The 20,483-nt window shown below is 53.9% G+C and overlaps 1 protein-coding gene across 1 annotated transcript in view; it reads right to left on the reverse strand.

Moving 5' to 3' along the window:
* SLCO2A1 (solute carrier organic anion transporter family member 2A1) overlaps positions 1 to 1,956 on the reverse strand; it is a 76,177-nt gene extending 74,221 nt beyond the window's left edge. Inside the window, exon 1 of the mRNA XM_028518324.2 lies at positions 1,558 to 1,956. Coding sequence (XP_028374125.1) covers positions 1,558 to 1,653 — 96 coding nt within the window. The 5' untranslated portion in view covers positions 1,654 to 1,956. The remainder of the gene's footprint in view (positions 1 to 1,557) is intronic.
* Positions 1,957 to 20,483: the final 18,527 nt, after the last annotated feature.

Below are 20,483 nucleotides of genomic sequence, written 5' to 3' on the forward strand. Positions count from 1 at the left end.
GGGAGGGTCTAAGCATGGAAATAGTGGAAGTTGCCCCCACCCTGGCTCCCTCCTGAGACCCTGTCTTTTCAGACCACCCAACCATTTCCCCCACCATTTCCTCCCATCTCCTAAGTTACAAACACCAAAATTTCCGCCCCTCTCTGTTGAAACTTCTCCAAGACTCTTTTAAATGGTGGGATCAAAACCACACACAGCGTTCTCCTCCAAGTCTGGCCAAAGGTGAGGACATCTGAGGATTATCTTAAATAATCTCAAAATTTGTGTGTCTTATTTATATCCAACCATGGCATCAGTTCAGCCTGTATATATTGTTGTGTGGGGAGAGAACAGAATCAGGAATGAGGATCCTGGTCCACTGCCAACAATATAAGCGTATACCGTATTTTGCCATATATAATGCGCACCCACATTTCTGTGTGCATTATACACAGGAATATGAATTTATTATGCCCACATATACTGTAATGCGCATCCTCATTTTCCCTCAAAATTCGGGCAAAAATCGTGCACTATACACAGCAAAACATGGTAGGTGAGATCCACTGTGACCTCCAGATCCCTTTCTGTTGGATGCTCACATCTGGGTCCCCCCACCGTTGCCCCACTGGAGGCTCTGCTTAGCCCCACCTGATTGTATGGTTGTCCGAAACAACTGCCCTGCCCCACGATCCCCACCCTGACCCCGAGGAGCCCTGATGTGGGCTCTGCAACCCCCCGCACTCTCACCGGCTTTGCCCCCTCAGCAGGGGCGTTCTCACTTGCTTTGACCAGCCAGAACAGGCAAAAGACCCTGAGGGTGGATTCAACCTTTTCGAGTCCTCCTAGACAAGTGAGGGAGTGGACAGCATTCCTGACCCCTAGAGAAGAAACTGTCTTCACCACGCAGCTGCTCCACCCCGGCCTTCACCCACTCCCCGGAACTCCTCTAGCCCTCACCGAACAGACTGTCAGAACCCACTGCTTGCCTGGGGCCACGTCCGGACCTGGAGAGCTGGCCCGAATGCATGGGACTGAGAGCCATCCTGGGGGAATTCTGAACATTGCAGGCAGGGAGGTAGCGGAGCCCCCATGCTGCTGCTCCTGGGGAGAGAAAAGCCCGAGGAAGGAGAACATCCCCTCCCATGCCCACCGCAGATGAGCTGGGCCCTCACCTCCTCCGTTCGGGAGGGACCACAGCCTTCCCCGGTAGGGCGTGCGCCTCCAAGCACACCCCCCTTGGGAAGTAACTGCCTGCAAGAGATCTCGAAAAGTGCTCCACGAGACGTTCTTTTTCGATCAAAGAACAGAACAACTCCCTGGGCTGGTGCCAAGATCTGAATAGAGTTTTCCTGATAAGCAGGTACTTGACTGTCCTGTACAACGCACACACACCCCCCGCACGCGTTCGCCTGTCCAGGCGTCCCCTCGCCCGCTGTGCCAGATCCGGGGGATGCATCCCGGAGCGCGGCACCCAAGTTGGAGCGGGGAGTCCTGGGCGCATCCACAGCCTCCTGGGCTCCAGGAAAGGTGCGCCGGCGCTGCTCGGGTCCGGACAGTGTCCGGTTCTCCGCTCACCTTAATGTTGCTGAAGATAGAGCGGGGACAGCGACCCGCTGGGCGGGAGGAGGCGCCGCTGCCCTGTCGCGCACCAAGCCTGGGCAGGAGCCCCATGGTGGGGGGCAACGGCGGGGCTGTGGCGGGATCGAAAGACAGCGGTGGCGCGGGGCGGCGTCCTGTCCGGTCCGGTTAGGGCGTTGGCGGCAGGACCCGGGGCGGGAGGCCAGTAGAGCAAGGGCCGGGAGTCGGGCTGGTGCGGCCCGGCGGAGGGGTGGCGTGCGTGACTGCGGTGGCCGGAGGAGGTCCGCAGAGCAGGGACTGAGCCAGAGGGTGCGCGCCTAGAAGTTTTATAAGTGGCCGCCGCGGCTGCCGGCGCCGCCTACGATGAAACGCGCTCTCCCTCCTCCTTCTCCTAGCTTGTCAAAGGCGCTGTGAGCCCCCGCCCCCGCCCCGCGGCTGCCACCGCTGGGACAGGTGTGACGCCGCAGACCGCCTGACTGGGCTTCGCTCCGGGCCTGGGATTGCGTCTCTGCTCCAGGAGCTCTGCGGGGACCCGCGAGGCTTGACCGCCTCTGGTGAAGGTCCCGCCCGCGGGGAGGAGGTTGGGGGTGTGGCGGGCCGGGGTGCGGGGTGGGGGGAGATAGTGGCTGGAGGGGCAGGAGGCTGCAGGAGGGTGGTCCCCCGGTGGGACTGGGGGGGCGGGGGTTGGTGCAGGGGGGAACACACTGGCGCGAGACCGAAGGGGAGCAAAGAAGGGGTCCGCAGGGCTATGGGGGCAGGAGGAAGCCAGAGAAGGACAGAGGGGTTCCGGAGGGGCCAACGGGAGCCGGGGGTGTTGGAGGCGAGCCGCGGTTTCTGGAGGAGAGGAGAGCCCCCGCGCGCCCTCCCGATGCACTCGGGGAGATTTACTGAGCCAGTCTCTGCTTGTTTGCACTCGCCGAAAGAGAACCTGGACTCTCACTCAGTTCCGGTGATGGCTCTGAGGCTCGCCGAGGTTCTGTTTGTGTCAAGGACTGATTTATATTTAAACTGTTCTTTGCGCTGGCGAGGGGGGCCGGTAACAAGGTGGAGAAGTGGGGGCCGCCCCGGGCTGGGCCAGACTCAGTGGACCCGAGCCAAGGTAAACTGCAGACGCTGTCAAGTGTCAGCTCCGCCGCGCTGGCCTGGAGTGCTGCGGGGAAGATGGGGAGAGGGGGTGACCGAGCAAACGGACGCACCCCACTGACCTCCTTTTCAGGGCTGGCGTAGAGCAGTGGCTTTATTTTTTTCCCCAAGATTTTTTTCCCACCAGGATTCTCAGTGTGTCAAAGAGATAGGTGAGGCTTTTCAAGAGAAAAATAAGAAAGTTCTATTAAAAGCAGCTGCAGTAAGAAAGCCAGTGGCAGGGGTATTTTTCCAGCTCCCCTAATTCCCGTAGTCCCCTGCAAAGCCAAGCTTGGTAAGCCCACCCTACTTGCAGGAAAAGCACCAGCGAGCTCACCATCAATACCAGGAAGTGTTGGTTACAACGAAGGCCGCAGGATGGATGGACTACATAGGTTTCTTTTTCTACCCAACACCTGATGCCTTTCTGGGCCTGGTCTGGGCTGTCCTGTGTCCTGGGGCTTCTCCTATCTCCCATCCACCATGCTGTCGTGTCCTGTGGTCCTAGGGCCCTGGACACAACAGCATGCAGTGCCGAAGGAAAAGCCATGGGCCAGTGGGCAGCCTCTGGCCACTTCACCCACCACAGAGCACAGGCCATCCAGAGAGGCTTTCCTGAGCCTGGCATCAGCCTGAGAGCCAGGGTAGGCGTGAAACTCCAGGTCACCACTCTGCCCTCTTAGAAAACTTGGAACACAAGGACAGCTGCCACGATGGAGCACTCAAAGTGTACTGAGCACTGGGCTGTGACATCCCCGGTGGATTGTGCCAGGCATTCTGCTGAATATCCACGTGTGTGTGATTCCACAGAACCCAGCACTCACCCCACAATTACAGGTGCTATTACCGTCTGGATTTCATAGGTGATGGTGCTATGTAGGTCAACTTAAAAAAGTGCCAGGAAGACTAGACCACATAGCTACTAAGTGATGGAGCTGGAACTTGAACCCAGCTTTGTCCGACTCTAAAGCCCAGACTTGAGCCCTGTGCCCTTTGAAAAGTTATCTATTCCAGCAGCCTCATTTCACAAGTGAAACCAAGCAGAGAAGAAAGAAGGCCAAGGTCACAGGCACATTAGGGCTGCCATGACCGAAGCCTGTTTCTCAAACCCTGAAGCCTTGCCAGGGCCCTCTGATGGAATCCCAGGCAGGGGCAGCTTCTCCAACCCTCAACTCATCCTGCTCCATTAACTTTGCCCTCCTCCCACTGTCAGGACCAGCATCCTCTTCAAAGGAAGGGCCAATGCAGAAATGCTTGCAGGTGGTTATCTGCCTTCACCTGCCTTTATTTTACTGGGTGGAGTTCAGCTAAATGTAATGGAAACCTAAGCAAAGTGGCTTCAGTGAGATTTATTTGTCTCTCATAATAAGAAGCCTGCTAGTAGCTAGTCTAGAGTGGCCATGACCGAGGCCCCTGCAGGATTCCTTGGTGTGTGTGGCTCTCATCCTCAAGGCTGGCTCATCATCCCAAGATGGCTGTTGCACCTCCAGCCTCCTCTCCTCACTCCAGGAAGGAAATGAAAGACAGGAAGTATAGGAAAGGCCTGTGCTTACATCAGGGAAGCAGCTCTCCCCCAAACATGCTTAGCTACTTTTCACTAAGTCTTGTTGGCCCACACTGGGTCATGTGGCTACCCTGTGCAAAGGAGGCTAAGGAATGTAGTTAACGCTACTTCTGCCTCCCGAACAACAACAACAAAAAAACCTGCGTCTCTGTTAGGAGAAAGGGAAGAAAGTATATTGTTTTTGACTTTCAGCGTCTGCACATGGAGTACCCATTTCCCTAAAGGCACCTCAGGGTCTGCTTCCAAAACCCTTCCCAGATCCTTTGATTTCAGCAAATATTTCTTAGCACTGTAGAAAAACAAACCACAAGGACAATCCCTGACTTCAAAGACTGCATCGTCTTGTATGGGAAGTGAGAAGGGAAAGCATCAGTGCAGTGTAGGAAGAGAGCTGTTGTGCACAAAGCAGCCCTACCTCATCCTGGGGCAGCACGAAGGCTTCCTGGAGGAGGTGACTCTCACACTGAGCCCTAAGGACTAGGGGATTAGGAGGAATGTGGTGAAGGCAAGTCTTCTCCATGGTTTCAGTCTGGCTGGAGCATGAGACCCAGGGACAGTGGGAAGGTGTGCAGTGAAGAGGCTGGAATACCGAGTGTCATGCTATGAAGTGTAGGTCTTATTTCGAAAAGCAAGGAGAGCCATTAAAGGCTTCTGAATGGGGGTGACCTGGGCAGATTTGCATTTCACAGACACCTCTCTGACATTTAGATAAGAGTGCAAAGGGGCAGTCTGTGGAAGGAAACCCAGGAGCTAAAATGATGCCTGTTGTGCAGCAGGGAAGGAGAGAAAGGTGCTGAGATGTTGAAAGGAGAGGACATCCAGGTGTTAGTGAGGGAGGCATTAGGGATGATTCCCAGGATCTGCATGGGTGAGGCCAGCCCCTGGTGGAAGGAGCCCAGAAGGAGCAGCAGCTATGGGGGGAATGCACTGAGTCCCCTGGGCTCACTTTGAGTTCAGACTGCCTGGGGTACATGCAAGGCAGGTGTGTGGGGATCCAGGGCTCAGGCGGACACTAGGCTAGAGGTGGCAACTTGGACACCCCCCACAGAGGCAATGAGTAAGCCTTGAGAATGGATGGATCTGCCAGTGAGAATGTGTTGACAAGAAATAGGTCCAGGACCAGCCACAGCAACATCCAGGGTGGCACAGGGGATGGAGCCAGCAAAGGAGACGGAGGGGAGAGTCCACCATGGAGGGAGGTATAGCAGCCCAGGAGTGGTGTTTCAAAGAGAAGGAGGTCCCAAGAACACAGGTAGGTTGCTGGGGAGGTAAGATGAGACCTGAGGATGACCCCTGGGCTGGTGACAGGCTGGCACTGAGGACCTTGGCAAGAGTTTCCCACAGGTGATGTGTGCAGAGGCCCAGATAAAGGGGTGGAAGAGGAACTGGAAAGGAGAAAGCCGCCAGCCACTTCCCAGGTGCTGCGGAGGGAAGGAGGACGAGAGGGAGGAGCTGGGCAGCTTCAGGCTGTCCTCTCTGCCAAACTGTCCCTGGCTTTCTTGGTCCCGGCACAGCTCACACCTCCAGGCTTGCACTGGCTGCTGGCCCTGCCTGGGCTGCTGCCTCACAGTGCTTGGCATCTGCTCTTCCAGAGCAGCTCCTGTGACTACCTGTTTTGGCCCCTTCACAAGTGTAGAAACATGTCTTGCACTGGTACAGACCTGTTACACACATTATCCCTTGTCACTCAGGACCCAGAGGTCATTGTTTCCGTTTTACAGGTGAGTGAACAGGCTCAGGGCTCTTCCCTTTATTATCACAGGTCACGGTGCAGACAATATGTGAGGCGGCTGAGTACACAGACTTTCCGATCAGATAGGGGATTCGGATCACCCTTCATGTCAGCTGTGTTGCCTGAGGTGGCTTGCTTAACCTCTCGGGTCCTCAGTCCTTCTCTTTAAGGTGGAGATGTTAATGTCCACCTCCAAGGGCTGGCCACTGCTGTGGTGCCAGGCGGGACCAACCCTTTCTCTCTCCTTCGGCTCAGAGGTGAGCTCCTTGGGACCAAGTTCTGTGTTAATCCTCCTTGTGTCCATCATTTGGCCCATAATATCCTGTGGCTTAAAAATGTTTAGGAAAGTAGAAATGAGCTGAAATGAATTCCAGAAAGACCCAGGGACTGGGGGAGGACTTGTTGTCCTCAGGCCTCTAGGCCATTGCTGTCTCCATCACTCTCCGCCCACCCACTGCCTGTGTTTCCAGGCTCATCCCCTCTGACCACCCCCCACCCCACCCCGCCCCACCTCTCTTCATCAGCCTGTCCTGACTGGTGGCTGCCCATGGCCCCTGGGTGTGTTTAGCAGTCCACGGGCCACACTCTCCAGTCCTGAAGCAGCTGGTGCAGGTCCGTTGGCACTTTGGATACTTGAATGTCATCATGGATTAACTCTGGCCTCCTGGGTCCTTGTGCCCCAGCAGGCAGGTATGAGGGGTCCCGCAGTGACTGTTACTGCTAAGGGCTCCACCACTGTGCCACTGTCCATAGGAGGGGGGGCAGCAGGCTGTCCCTGTGGGCTGCCCTGGTCACTAGTTTATGCTTAACAAACACGCAATGCTGACGGTCTGTGCCTGGGACTGCTGCAGTGTCGGTACGTGTAATCTTCAAAGCAACCCAAGGAAAAGGGTGACTTGTGTTAGTGCCATTTTCTATTTGGAGCACCTGGGGCGCACAGAGGCTAAAATGACTTGCTGAAGGCCACATTGGTAGTAAGTGGCAGAGCCAGGATTCAATCCCCTGCAGCCAGGTGCAGAGCCTCATGCCTGGGGCTCTTGTTTCCCAGAGCCTGAGCTGCAGCCTCAGCTAGGCCCAGTCCAACCCCATCCACAGGATGACCCTTCGGGGGTCTGAGGCCCACCTTGGTGCCCACCCCTGCATCCTGGAACCTCTGCTGCCAGCACCACGCCCAGCCCTAAATGAGCATCTGAGCTTGGGCTGCTGGGGCCTCCTGGGGCCAGCTCCAAAACTGCTCTCCATCCTGCTCTTCTCTACTGTGCACATGCCACCCCTGCAGCATCGGCCACACGCCCTTATCCCCTCCACGCCTCCCTCTCAGGGCCTGAGGCTGACTTCGCCCCTTCTGCCCTAAGAGAATGCTGTGAGGGGAGGGAGGGGCACCAGGGTGTCCTGTGTCCTGGGACTCTGGTTCCCCTGCATGTTACCTGGGGTCCCCCAATGCTTGGCACAGGGCAGGGTGCACAGCGATGAGATTTCCATTTTCTTCGAGGAAAGACTGCCTAAGGCCCGGCTGTCCTGCCCCAGCTTCACGCCCCACCCAGTGGATGCCACTCACTGCTTTGGCAGGAGGTGAGCAGGGGTAGGAAAATGAGAACCCCCAGCAGGCCTGGTCCTGCACCTCTCCCACATCTGCTGTCTCAGCGGCCTCCTCCCTGTGGGCGGGGGGTTCCAGCCTGGCCCTGGCCCCTGCACTCCACCCACTCCGTTCAGGTCATCTCGAGCTCATCACCAACCCTCTCGATAATCAGAGCTCGGACTTCGCCTCCGCCTCCAGGTCCTGCTAGGGTCACGCAACACACACTCAGCGAGCCCCTGAGTTGTTGTCCTTGGCCACGTGCAGGCCTGGGTCCCTCTGGATCCTGGCATCTGGATGTTGCCAAGTAAACAGAAAATTAGCACTTGGTCTCTTTGCCATGATGTTTGTTTTTCAACTTTGTTAATCTTTATACTCTTAAAAAAAGATTTTATTTATTTATTTTTAGAGAGGGGAAGGGAGAGGGAAAGAGAAGGAGAGAAACATCAATGTGTGGTGGCCTCTTGCGTGCCCCACCCCAGGGACCTGGCTCACAACCCAGGCATCAAACTGGAAATCAAACCGGCAACCCTTTGGTTTGCAGGCTGGCACTCAATCCACTGAGCCACACCAGTCAGGGCAATCTTTATACTCTTTCAAAATGCTTAAACTGTGTTTTTTAACTCTCCTAGGAGAGAGAAAATATTCAGTTCACTCATTACTCCAGATCACTATTTCAATTTTCTATTTTTTCTAATTCTTTCCCATGATCACATCTTTACTTTAAAAAAAAATCATAGCATACCGCTCATCTCCTACTCTTTTACAATAAGCATTGTTCCATGTTGAGGCAGGTGCATCCATATCTCTCTGAATGGCTTCATGAGCAACCAGCAGTTATTCAAACCTCTGCTCATACTGAACGTTGGAGAAGTCTCTCATCCCTGCATTGAACAAATAGTGGCCTGATAGGTAACTTTTTGCAAAAGTTCTTTGCCTCACAACTGATTGCCAGCAGTGTAATCTGAATGCCTCCAGAAAGTGTCCTCTGTGATAGTCAGTTATTCCTTATGCTGAATTTACACCTCTTCGGTCTCTTCTTTCTCACATGTGACACCCCTCTGGGTACCTGTAGAGGGAGACCAGCACCCCAGGGGGAACGGCGTGACTATTCCAGCTGTAGAGTCTACCCAGGCACTGAAGTCTCCCTTGACCACAGTAACCTAGACAAAGCCTTGGAGCTCAGACAGCCAAGCTCAGGAGCTGACCCAAGGATGCCATGGGGTGTGGCTGCCTTGGTCCAAACCTGTGTCCTCTACCCCTAGTTCTGGAGAAGGAACTCAGCCCCCAGTACTGTAGGTTGGAAGCCTTGTATGGACCCCTTCCTGGAGAGAGCTGGATTCCTCACCTGCGTAATCAAGACATTGGACTTCATGGTCCAGTGGGGGTTCTCCTCTTGTTCTCTCCCTGCTCTAAGTTACTAGCTGTGTGACCTAGGGCAATTCACTTAACCTCTCTGGGCAACAGTTGCCTCTTAGAACTGTGTGAGGAGAGAATTGGACTCCAAGTCCTCAGTAACGGTCGCCATCGTTACTGTTGTTTTCTTCCAGTTCAGCAGTGCTTCCTTGTGGTCCCCAGTCCCCTCTTCAGCTGTCCCTGCTTTTCTCCTTAGGAGGCCCTGCTTTCTTCGTAAGGGCATCTCCCCAGGTGCTTCCCCTTAGTGGGCCTGAGGAGACACTTAATCCAAGCCCCACCTAGGGAAGCTGAATCTGGGGTCAGGGGGGCTGTCACCTGTCATCCCAGGCCAGAAGTCACTGAAGGCATAAAGGGTGCAACAGAGTGGCAGAAGGCAGGAGCAAGTCTGCACTCATCCCTAAGCAAGCTTCGCTGGAGCCCCACCCTCATATAATGATGGGGGTGGAGCTGGGGATCCAGAGGGCAACTGCAGGATCCCTTTGGCCTCCTCCCAGGCTCTGCTGTCCTCTCTCCTGCCCTCTATGTGCACAGCCCTGGAGTGCCGCCCCTGTTTCCTGGGAGCCCAAGTCCATGGCTGCAGCACGCGCGCACACACACACACACACACACACACACACACACACACACAGGCTTCCTTAAAGTCCTCTTGGCATTTCCTGCTCAGAGGTGCCCCTCCCTCCCACCCTCAACTCTCCCTTTCCTTGTCCATAGCAGGGTCTGCTCAGGGAAGCCCTAGTGAGGGAGGTTCATGAGCATCTCCTCCATTTTCTAAAGCTCCCCATGGCCTGTGTTACTCTGATGTTCACCCTGGGGCACCTGTATCCTGCCCCGTGCCCTCTCCCTCGTCCTGGATCTAGGTCTGGGCTCCCGTTCCCACCTGACACAGCCCTTCATTTCTGGAAGAATCTCCTCTTTCCTCAGTCTTGTGTCTCACCCCTTTACATGCTCTGGTCTGCAGCTTCCTCACCAGAAAGGCTTCCCACTCTCTGTTTTCGTCCCTTGCACCCTTGGCACCCACTCCTTGGCTCCCAGGGGGAGCCTGAGGCCTGTTTCTCTCTAACTGAGGAGGAGGAGCAAGCATCCTGCCTGCTGCGCACACGCCCTTCCTGCGCTGTGTGGACTGACCCCATATCAGCTGGATTGTGAGACTTCAGGGCAGGGACCAAGTGCAAACACAGGTGAGAAAGCTGGATGCTGACTGCAAGGGACTGAGCAGGATCCCAACTGTCAGAGGAACCTGCTTCTGCCTGGCTCAGGTATGAGGGGCTGGTGGGGACGTGCTTATGACTTTCATACCTTATTTCCCAACTGAACAAAGGTTGGGGAAGGATGCCGGGACGGCCCCAGCTCCCAGGTCAGCCCAGCAGCCAGTGAGGACTCTGATAATCACCTGTTCTGCAGCTCTGTCCTCTCCCTGTGCCCGCCTCCAGGTAGCCACATCAGCTCTGCTTTCTCAGCTGTAAAGTTTGGGGCCTATAAAAGGTCTGTAGGGCCCTGGGCCTGGGGTCCCTAGCACACCCTAGGACATGTTCACCATGTGCTGAGTCACCTGATGAGGTCACTGGGAGTCAGGCCTCCTCCCAGTTCATGGGTCGCAGGGAGGGAGCTCCTGGGGGTGTGGCCCCACTGCTGGGGATTCAGGTAGAGAATGTTCACAGCTTCCCTGTGCAGCCAGCAGGAGAGGAGGCCGAGGAAGGTGCTTAGGGAGCATTTGGACCTGAGGCTGGGGAGACCAAAGCTCTCTTACACCGGTGTGCAGAGATGAAATCTCCCAGGGGTGCCCAGCCTCACTGGCTCTGAGAAGCTCCCTCGGGCCCCAGTGTTAGGAATGATGGTCCATGAAGTGGACATCTGCCATTGGCCCCTCCTTGAGTCTGAACCATTTCTGGTAGAAGCACCTGACCTTCCTCTGCGGTGCCATGTCCCCGCTCTCAGGTGCTGACGCTGGGTGGGCCGACCTCACCAGGGTGGGAGGGCGCCAGGCCAGGCTGGCTCTGAGGGCCCTTTGCCGAAGCAGTCAGGACAATGTGTGGCAGTGCGGGAACCTCCCTCAGTGTTGGGGTCTGGAGCTTTTGGGGAGACTCTGCCCCAGGATGGGGCCACTGAAGGGACAGGAACATGAGGCAGAGACCTGTGCCTATGTCCTTCAGGCTCTGGGTCCCCTCAGGCCTCTGCCTCTGGACTTGGCGATTCTACGAGCCACTAGATCCTCTTTGTGGTTAAAGTTCCATTGAGCTGGATTTCCTCCCCTTAGAGCTGGCATCTGAAGAATTCCGATGCATCCATAGACCAAGGTTTGGACAACACCAGGCAATTCCCAGAGTGGCCTCGGAGCCAGGGTCTCACTGAATCTCGCAGCTGTCATACAAGGTGGGCCGGGTTGTTATTACCCCTGTTCCGAGGAAGGGAAACTGAGGCTGGGAGGTCAGGGGCTCACCCATCCTGTGAGAGGTTAGTGCGGCCTTGCACCCAGGTCTTCGGAACACAGACCTTGTCCCTCTGCTGGGCCCCTTGTGTGGAGGAGGTCAGGCCCTGAAGGCACAAGCCACAGGCAGGACTGCCCAGCACCTCGGGGAGATGGCCAAGCGGCAGAGGGATCTGAAAACACATGGAGAAACAGCTTCGTGCATGTAAACAGCCACTGGAAATTATGTTCATGAAGAATTCAAGATGATGAGGAAAACGCTTGTCATGAAGAAAAAAAAATCAGAAAAATGTATAGATTACACACACACACACAAAATATTCATGATTATGTTTTTCAAAAAGCTGATATGTAGAAACTTTTTAAAAAGGTTTGATTAGTTTACTTTTAGAGAGGAAGGGAAGGAGAAAGAGAGGGAGAGAAACATTAGTGTGTGAGAGATATCAGTTGCCTCTCACCACGCCCCCAACTGGAAACCTGGCCTGCGACCCAGGCATGTGCCCTGACTAGGAATTGAACCGGCAGCCTTTCAGTTCATAGGACCTATCAGTCCACTGAGCCACAGCAGCCAGGGTGAATTTTTTAAAACTAAAAGAAAATAGCCCTGGCTGAGTGTCTCAGTTGGTTGGAATGTCGTTCTGTTCACCAAAAAGTTGCAATTCCCAGTCAGAGCACATATCCAGGTTGTGGGTTTGATCCCCGGTGAGGGTTTCTCTCTTGCATTGATCTTTCTCTCTCTCTCTCTCTATCTGTAAAATCAGTAAGCATATTCTTGGGTGAGAATTATTTTTTAAAAAAGACTAAAAGAAAATATACCCAAATGTTAATAAAGATGATCTTTCCATGGTGGGAATATGAGGGGTTTTTTTTAATCTTATTTTTCAACATCTTTCTAATATTTATGATAGATATTGCTTTATAATGAATCAAATATTATAAACTTGGTGAAAAACAAAAGGAGAAAGTAATCACTCAGTCACGTAGCGATTTTCCATGAGTACCATTTTCAGAACAGAAACCAAATCAATCCCTTGTCTGGATGGGCAGCAGGGAAGCCGCTCCTGGTCCAGCCCAGACTTGACCTCTGCTGAAACTCACATTCACGCCATACCCTCGTGTAGGCGCTCGGCTACTTGGAGCGCTCACGTCAGACGGGCGCATGCGCGGACGCGCTGCTGCTCCACGGTGGTCCCCTCACTGAGAATCACTGAGAACACAGTTCCTGTGCCGTGTGCTCCATCCTCACAACAGCCTGCGGGGGCCCCAGTCATTGAGCCCCTTTCACTGGGGGGGGTGGAAACTGAGGTTCAAGAAGCCTAAGAACTTGCCCTCTGTCACGGGGCTAGTGAGGGGCAGAGTTGGAACTTGAACTACATACAACCCATCGGATTCCAAAGACCTTGCCATTGGTCATGCTGGGATACTCCCTGTACTCCCAAACATTCCTGGGTGGCTTGTTTATTTACCCCTTTCACAAATATTTACTGAGCACCTGCTGTGCACATGACTTGATTCTTGTTCACAAAGCAGACACGGAGGCAGCATGAGACAGCAGCATACCGCAGCAGCTCATGACACAGCTCAGCAGTCCGGAAGGGGAGCTGGTGTACCCTGGTCAGGGTCCAGGACCATCCTGAGGGCGGTGGGCAGGATACATCACCACTTCTATTTGGAGCTATTTTCTGTCTCATAATTTTAATTTCTATTTTTATGTATTTATAATATGCATGATGTATTGACATAGTAACACCCACATAAAACATATGTGATAAATATTTGATTGGTGTATAATCAGAAAAGACCCACAAAATGTATCTGAGTCTATACGTACAAAAATGCGCATCGGGATGATCGGGAAATGCTTGTAGAGAGGGTGTGGCCTCCATTAAGATGGGTGGGCCTTATCCAGGCCGAAAGAGGGAAGAGGGCATTGAGGGCACCAAGAATGTAGCCATCCAAGGCTTCATCGGGGGATGTACCCAGCATAACTCAGGAAATGGGATAGGGCCCCTCTGCACCTGCCTCCTCCCCAGCCTCGGAGCTTGCAGAGCATCAGCTAGCCCTGCCGAGCCTCTGAGCCCTGTGGTTCCAGCCTGGGCCCACCCAGTCCCACAGCCAGGCCCCAGCCTGCTCTGGGACTCGGCTCAAGCTCCTCCACCCCCAGGCCACTCCAAGTTTCCTCCCAGACCTACCACTCCCACTGCCCTATGTCTACTAGCCCCTCCCTGCCCACCTGGAACTCTGGGTTTCTTTTTCTTTTTTTTTTAATTTTTACTTATTAATTTTAGACAGGGAGAGAGAGAAAGGAAGAGAGAGAGAGAAACATTAACTTGCCCTTCCACCCATTCATGCATCCATTGGTTGATTCTTGTATGTGCCCTGATCAGGGATCGAACCCACAACCTTGGAGTACAGAGACGCCCTGGGTCTTGTCCCCATCCCCCAGCTCCTCAGCCTCTGTCCCCTCTGCTCCTTCCACCTACCTCTCTGCTGGAATGGCAGCACTCAAGGGCCCACTCCCTGTGCCCTCCTCAGCCGAGCTGTTCCTTCTCCAACACCCAGGATGGGGCAGTGGGTGGGGCGGGTGTGGGGTGCCTGCCTGGGGGCTTCCTCCTGCGTTCCTGCTTCCATGCTTCCATGCTTCGGCTCCTTGAGCCCTGCCTCTTGTGAGGCTCAGACATCCAGGTCAGGTCCCCTCAGCCTCTCCCTCATTTCCGTCATCCATCCCTCTCTGGGTCCCTCTGCTCATCCTTCAAGGCTGCTGCTCTGACCCAGAGCTCTTCCTCTAGGCCTCCACCCACACCACGTGATCACTCCCCTGTCCCCACACCCTCAGTCTTTGACCTCCACCACTTTGGAGGTCTTCACCTCCCGGTCACATCGGCCTCCGCCTCCTCCCCCAGAAGCCGCTCCACCTCTGGAACGCAGGCAGTCTACTCTGGGCCCATTCCAACCTCGCCCTTCACAGAGGAAACTCAGTGCTTTAACGCCTTGGATTCTCCCACCCGTCTGTCCCCACCTGCTTCCACTTCCTTTCAGTCTAGAACCCAGAGAAGTCCTTGGAGGAGCTGTCTGTCTTCTTGTCTGAGACTGACCGACCCCCTGGCCTGTGCTCTGGGTCCGCCCCCTTTCGCATTTCAGGGGCAGTCATTCGCTCTTTCACATTTCCTCCCTCGCCCTGGCACCTTCAACTCTTTTTCTATTTCGAACTTCTCCCTGCAGCAAATTTGCTTACGTTTCCATGTTCCCCCACAGTAATAACAGAGCGACTCTTCACCCCTTGGCTTCCGCTTGCCACTGCTCTGTTCTTTGTCCTCTTTTATGGTCGAACTTCCTTAGATCGTCTCTGTTTTTCTCCTTTACTGTTCAGGGCTCAAACCGCTGTGCTCTGGCTTCAAGGTTTCACCGTCCTGGTGGAATTGCCCTTGACAAGCTCCCAGAGGGCCGTATTTGTGTTCGTGTGTGCCTGGGACACCTGGGTTCCGCTCACAGTGCTGCCCCTCCACGGCCTGGCTGCTTCTCCCAGGTCTACACAACACCCTCCGGCTTCTGCCACTGCGACACCGCCTGGTTCTCAGCCATGGTGCTATGTTCCTGCTGCACACTCCGGCCTGAGAATCAGTACAGCACCCGTGGTGCGGCAGCTACCCCTCGGACACCAGTGCTCCGGGGCTCCGATCCAGCGTCTCACTCCACCACCTCAGCTCCCTACCACCTGTGGCTGCTAGGGATCCACACCAACGCTCTCTAACCTAGATCCTCTCTGCCCTCCAAGCCCTGCACCCAGGGGCCTCCGCATCTCTCACCCAGGCAGCTTCCAGATGCCTGGAGTTGAGCTGAGTGCATCCACCCTTCTCTCCAGACCTCCTCACCCTTCCGCTCCCCAGCAACTCCAAGATCTTTGAGTCTTCCCCCAGACCCGCACACTCCTCACTGCCAAGCAGCTGCAATAACGCTCATGGCACCGTGCATCCCAGACTAAGGTAACTCCTCCTCCTGGAGCCAGGCTAGGTGTCAGGGGTGGGGACTCACTGCCCACACTGCAGTTTCCCCACTATGGGCCTTACCTGACCACATGGCCCCCTCTCTGCACCTCATGCTACCCTCAAACGCTGCCCTCCCCTTCTGTCTTCTTAAAACTCCTTCTGTCTCCCTCAGGTTCCCATTTCCCCCGGAAGTTAGCGAGGCCCACGTGTTCACGCCCTTGTAAACACCCACAGATTGCATGGGCTGTGAGTCTGGGCCATTTTCTCTCTGCAGGACAGCTTCACTACAGTGGAAGGGGGGTGGGGTGGGGGGAGCCATTCAGACTCCATTGATGGAAGAGGGGGGAAAGCTGTCAGAACGTCCTCTGCTCCAGCTGCTTCTCTCCACTTCAGTGTGTCTGAGACCTCAAGTACATCCTGTGTAGCTCTTGTGGCAATGACGCAAGATTCAGACCCCTAGCAAACAGGCCATCTGTCTCTTCCCTGAGCTTGGTATACCTTGCAAAGCCTTCCTTCTTCCACCTGTCCCTGACAGACAGTGTCCCGGGTCATACAGACAGCTGGCCCAGGCGGTCTCCCTAGGGGCACGTCTCAGGGTCCAGTCACCGCTGCTGCTCGGCTTCTCTCACCACCGAGGAGCTTCTGGGAACGCTGGTAAAGAGAAAGGCCAGCAGGCAGCAGCAGCACCCCGGGGGAATCCAGAGCTTCAGGTCACTCACTGAACCTTGGGATCTGGTGTCTTCATGTGTAGCTGACACTCGATGTCCTTGTAGAACAGTGGCTCTCACAGGGGAGGGTGCATTGGAACAGGTCCCTAGGCTTCTGAGGCAGGGGGCCTGGGGATGGGGGGTGTCGGGGCTGGGAATTTGTGTTTCTAACAGTTCCCAGGTGATGCCGCTGCGGGCCTGGTGACCACGCTTTGAAAACCACTGTTTTAGAGGGAAGTGCCTCAGTGGGCTCTCACAGACATGGGCTGTTCCGCCCTGAGCTGGAGGAATGGTTTGGCCCTCCACTGTGGCTCAGGGACAAGGGCGAGTCCTGAACCATTGGCCTGCTCATGTGCCTGAACTCACTCTTGGCTCATTTTCTGGCTTACCCTTGGTCATTGCTTATATGGCTGGAGTACAGAAAATCATCAGGGGTGTGCGCGGTGCAGGGCGGTGGCACGGAGGCCGTTGGAGGGGCTTCTGCCTGCTCCCAGGTTAGATGGAGACCTTCCTTCCTTTTTATTAAAACCTCAACTTATTTATATTTTTTAAATCCTCACCCTAAGATATGTTTCTTGATTTTACAGAGGGAGGAAGGGAGAGAAGGAGAGTTTGAGAGTGAGAAACATCAATCGATTGCCTCTGTATGTGCCCTAGCTGACGATTAAACCCTCAGCCTAGGTATGTGCCCTGACCAGGGATTGAACTGGCAACCTTTTGGTGTACAGGATGATGATGATGATCCAACCAACTGAGCCAGCTGGCCAGGGCCAGACGTTCCTATTTGACAGCTACATTTTTTCTGTGCCCCATCCATGTGTGTTTTAAAAGAGCACAAAGCCATGCTTCCGCAAAGGCCTAAGAATGTTATCAGTTACATTTGGAGTTCTTTCTCAGTTTCCTCTAGCAGCCCTGAGCTCCCTCCCCAGCACCCCCATTCGGGGCTGAGAGTCAAAAGCGCTATCCACGCAGAGCAGATGCCAGCCCGGGAGAGGAAATGGTGTGGACCCATTTGCTGAGCTAGGAGTGTGAGGACAGTCTCAGCAGTGAGGCCAGCATCGCTCCCCAGGTGCAGAGTCTCAGAACCACCCAGCTCCTTCCTCTCTGCCCTCTGCCTGTTTGAGGACTAAATACTCAGAACCACCCAGCTCCTTCCTCTCTGCCCTCTGCCTGTTTGAGGACTAAATAAAGGGCCTTTACCTGGAGACCCCTGCCAAATGCCGGCCCTGTTTCCCACAGTCTACAGGGGCGATCATATCTGCGCAGGAAGGAGGGGGCTCATTTTCAGAGGGCTGACGTGTGTGTGTTCTTGAACGTATGAAGCTGCCAGGGCAGGGATTGCATTTCTTTGGATGAAGGCTAAAAATATTCCATTTTTTTTTGTAAATACTGTAATAAAATGGGTACTGGCTTCCTTACCGAGACCCATATCTGATCCAATCATTCAAAACAACCACACATTCACAAAGCCCATAGAGCAGTTCCGGATCGTGGCTCTGCACTCAAAAGATGCTCAATAAATATTTGTTGAATAAATGAATGCATTTATTCCAGGATAAGCTGCGCATTCCAGAAGATCTTATGAGATCCTAGCTACTCTTATCTAAACTGAGTTCTTCCTGTTTCTTTTAACTCTTCCCTTTTTAAAGTTCTCGGATGCGGCAAAAAACAAATCGTCTTCCATCCTGCACTTGGGAACAATAGAGTGTTCGCTCAGCAAGGCACAAGTGAGATTCCCCGGCCACGGGCTCCCTGTCCATCCAGCCAACCCAGCCCTCCCACCACTGACCCCACCTCGCCTTCTGATGGCCCCCCACTTGGATGTATGGGCAGCCTCCCCTTCTCTGGAGATTTAAGGCTCCAGGAGCCACAAGGGCAGGTGCCCCTCTCCTTGTGATGTCCTGTCACATGGTGCCCCCAGTCCCCAAGCCTCAAAAGATTTGGGGCCTCAAAGGAGCCGTAAAGGACAAAGAAGGGCAATGAGTGGGGGTCAGGGGTCAATAAAAGGCAGATGAAAAATGTTTTTTAAAGAACTGGTTTAGTCACCAATGTGTAAAACAAGCCTGCCTCACGGAGCCGAGTGGGGGAGATCCTCTCACAGCTCTGCTTCTGTTTGGGCTCATTCGCCTTGTTGGCCAGGCTCTCAAGGCCAGGTTTCCAGTGACACAGCTCAGGCCCTCAACTTAAGGAAGGCACAGGCTCTCTGGGCAGACCGCACACCTGCTCAGAGTGGCTAAGTAATGTGATGATGTGGCAGAAGTTAAAGGAATCGCTCTACAGTGTGCCGTGGCATAACAAGCGATTGTTGTGGAGTTCAGGTCACATTTTTCTAGTTCTGAATAAACTTGAATTTCATAACTACTTACAAAAATGCTAAGTTTGTGTACCTAAAATCACACCAAGTGTCCCTCCTTTCTTTGAGCAATGTTGTCCCAGGTCCTGGGCCATGGAAACGATGGGGACTCAAATGTTGGAAAAACCTTAGTTTCAGGTAATAGCTAATAAGCATGGCAATCAATGCATGTAAAAAGTGATTATTTCAGGAACCGAAGCTATGACCCACCCCGACTCCAGGAGACCATAAGCAATCCCACCTTTGTACCCCAGGAGGACTGCAAGCCGTCAAGATGGCACCGAGTACTCCAGGGTGAGACACCCACCACCCAAGGCAAGACACAGACCACAGCCCAAGGCACAGATGAAAGAATGTTGCAGCTTTTTATCTGATTAACTTTTTCCCTGAATTCCAATCCCCTTACTTACACTTTTTTTCTCCTTGTAAAAATGGCCCGGTTAAAATGGAATTTAAGACAATCTATCAGGGTACAAACCTGCCATCTTCTCAGATCGTCAACTATCCAAATAAAGCACCCATAAAGGTTCAATCCCTGTCTCTGCTTACTGGATCTGGTAGTGACAGGCAGCATGAATGCTGGCTTTTCTGGTTTCAGAAGAACCCCCATGTGTTGCTCCAGGAGATGGGAGTTGTCCCCTCCACCCCCTCCCCCATCCAGCCAGGCGGGGCACACACGGCTCATGCTGCCTGCGTGGGGCCAGGCAGTGCTGTCCAACCGGGCCGAGTGTCCCGAAGTCACAGGCCTAGGTTCTCCTCTCTGAGCTCAGATGTCAGAATGACTTCTTGGAGCAGAGCCCCTGAGCGCAGAGCTGGCAGGAAGTCTGTTCATGCAGCCTGCTGAGGCCGGGTCCGCCTGCTGCCCTCCCATCGTGGCCCTTTGCCTGCACAAATAAATGGCAGTGTCGCTCCGATCTTTCCCACTAGTGTTTGCAACATCTATCCAGCTTGTGACCTGGCGCCTCAGGAAACTGACGAGGAGAAGCACAAGGTTCTAGCAGGTTTGTGAGCCAGTGATATCAGCCAAGGCTGATGTCGAGGGAAATGTGGCTGCTGGCCCTGCTCCAAGCTGGGGAGCAGGCAGGAATGCAATCCGTGGTCCCCTCCCAGGGCAGACCGAGCTGCTGACACATCCCCAGACACTGGGCAGGGCAGCGGGGTAGAGCGTGCTGCAGGCATCATCTTTGGAGCAATCGTCCCAAAGCATTTCACAAGCAGATGAGTAAACAAATCAGCCTAAAATGTGACCATTTGCAGGATAAATGAACAAGATTAATCTAAGTTTTCAAATACTGAATAATTTTGCTATACACATTGATTTTGTTTGTGTATCTCCAGCCCACAAGTTATTAATTGGGCTTCAAAGTGTCATTGAAGGCTAAGAATAAAGAAACCTTATTTATTACTTAATTTACAGATGTGTGTGATGATGTCATTAACCTGGATATTGTCAGACCGAAGTCCAGCTCTGCTCTTATGTGGGAATCACTCACAAAGACGTTCACAGCATCATCCTTGCCCAAGTTCAATGTCAAGCTGGGTGCTCTTGCCAAACTCTCATCTTCAAGCTTACCTCGTCCTTTCTAAAAATGTACTCATGAGTGTCCCAGTCCACTTGGGCTGACACAACAGCACACTGCAGCCTGGCTGGCTTACAAACCACAGAAATGTCTTCCTCGAAGTTCTGGAGGCAGAAAACTCCAGATCAGGGCACCAGCAAATTGGGTGCCTGGTGAGGACCCACTTCCTGCTGCACAGGCAGCTGTCTTCTTGCTGTGTCCTCATTGGTGGAAGGGGTAGGAGAGCTCTCTGGTGTGCCCTCTGAAAGGGTGCTAATCCCATTCACGAGGGCTCCACCCTCATGACCACTCCCAAAACGCATCCCTTGCAGGTTAGGTTTCAACATGTGCTTTTGAGGGAGACACAAACACTCAGCCCATAGCAATAAGCACAGAAGAGAAAGAAAAGCAAAAGAAATGGTAGAAGCAGAAAGCCTGGAGCGCTGCGCAGCTGGTAACTGCCACATAAGCTAATGCACTGAA

Source organism: Phyllostomus discolor, chromosome 7 (genome assembly GCF_004126475.2).
Source record: "Phyllostomus discolor isolate MPI-MPIP mPhyDis1 chromosome 7, mPhyDis1.pri.v3, whole genome shotgun sequence".
Classification (NCBI taxonomy): Eukaryota; Metazoa; Chordata; class Mammalia; order Chiroptera; family Phyllostomidae; genus Phyllostomus; species Phyllostomus discolor.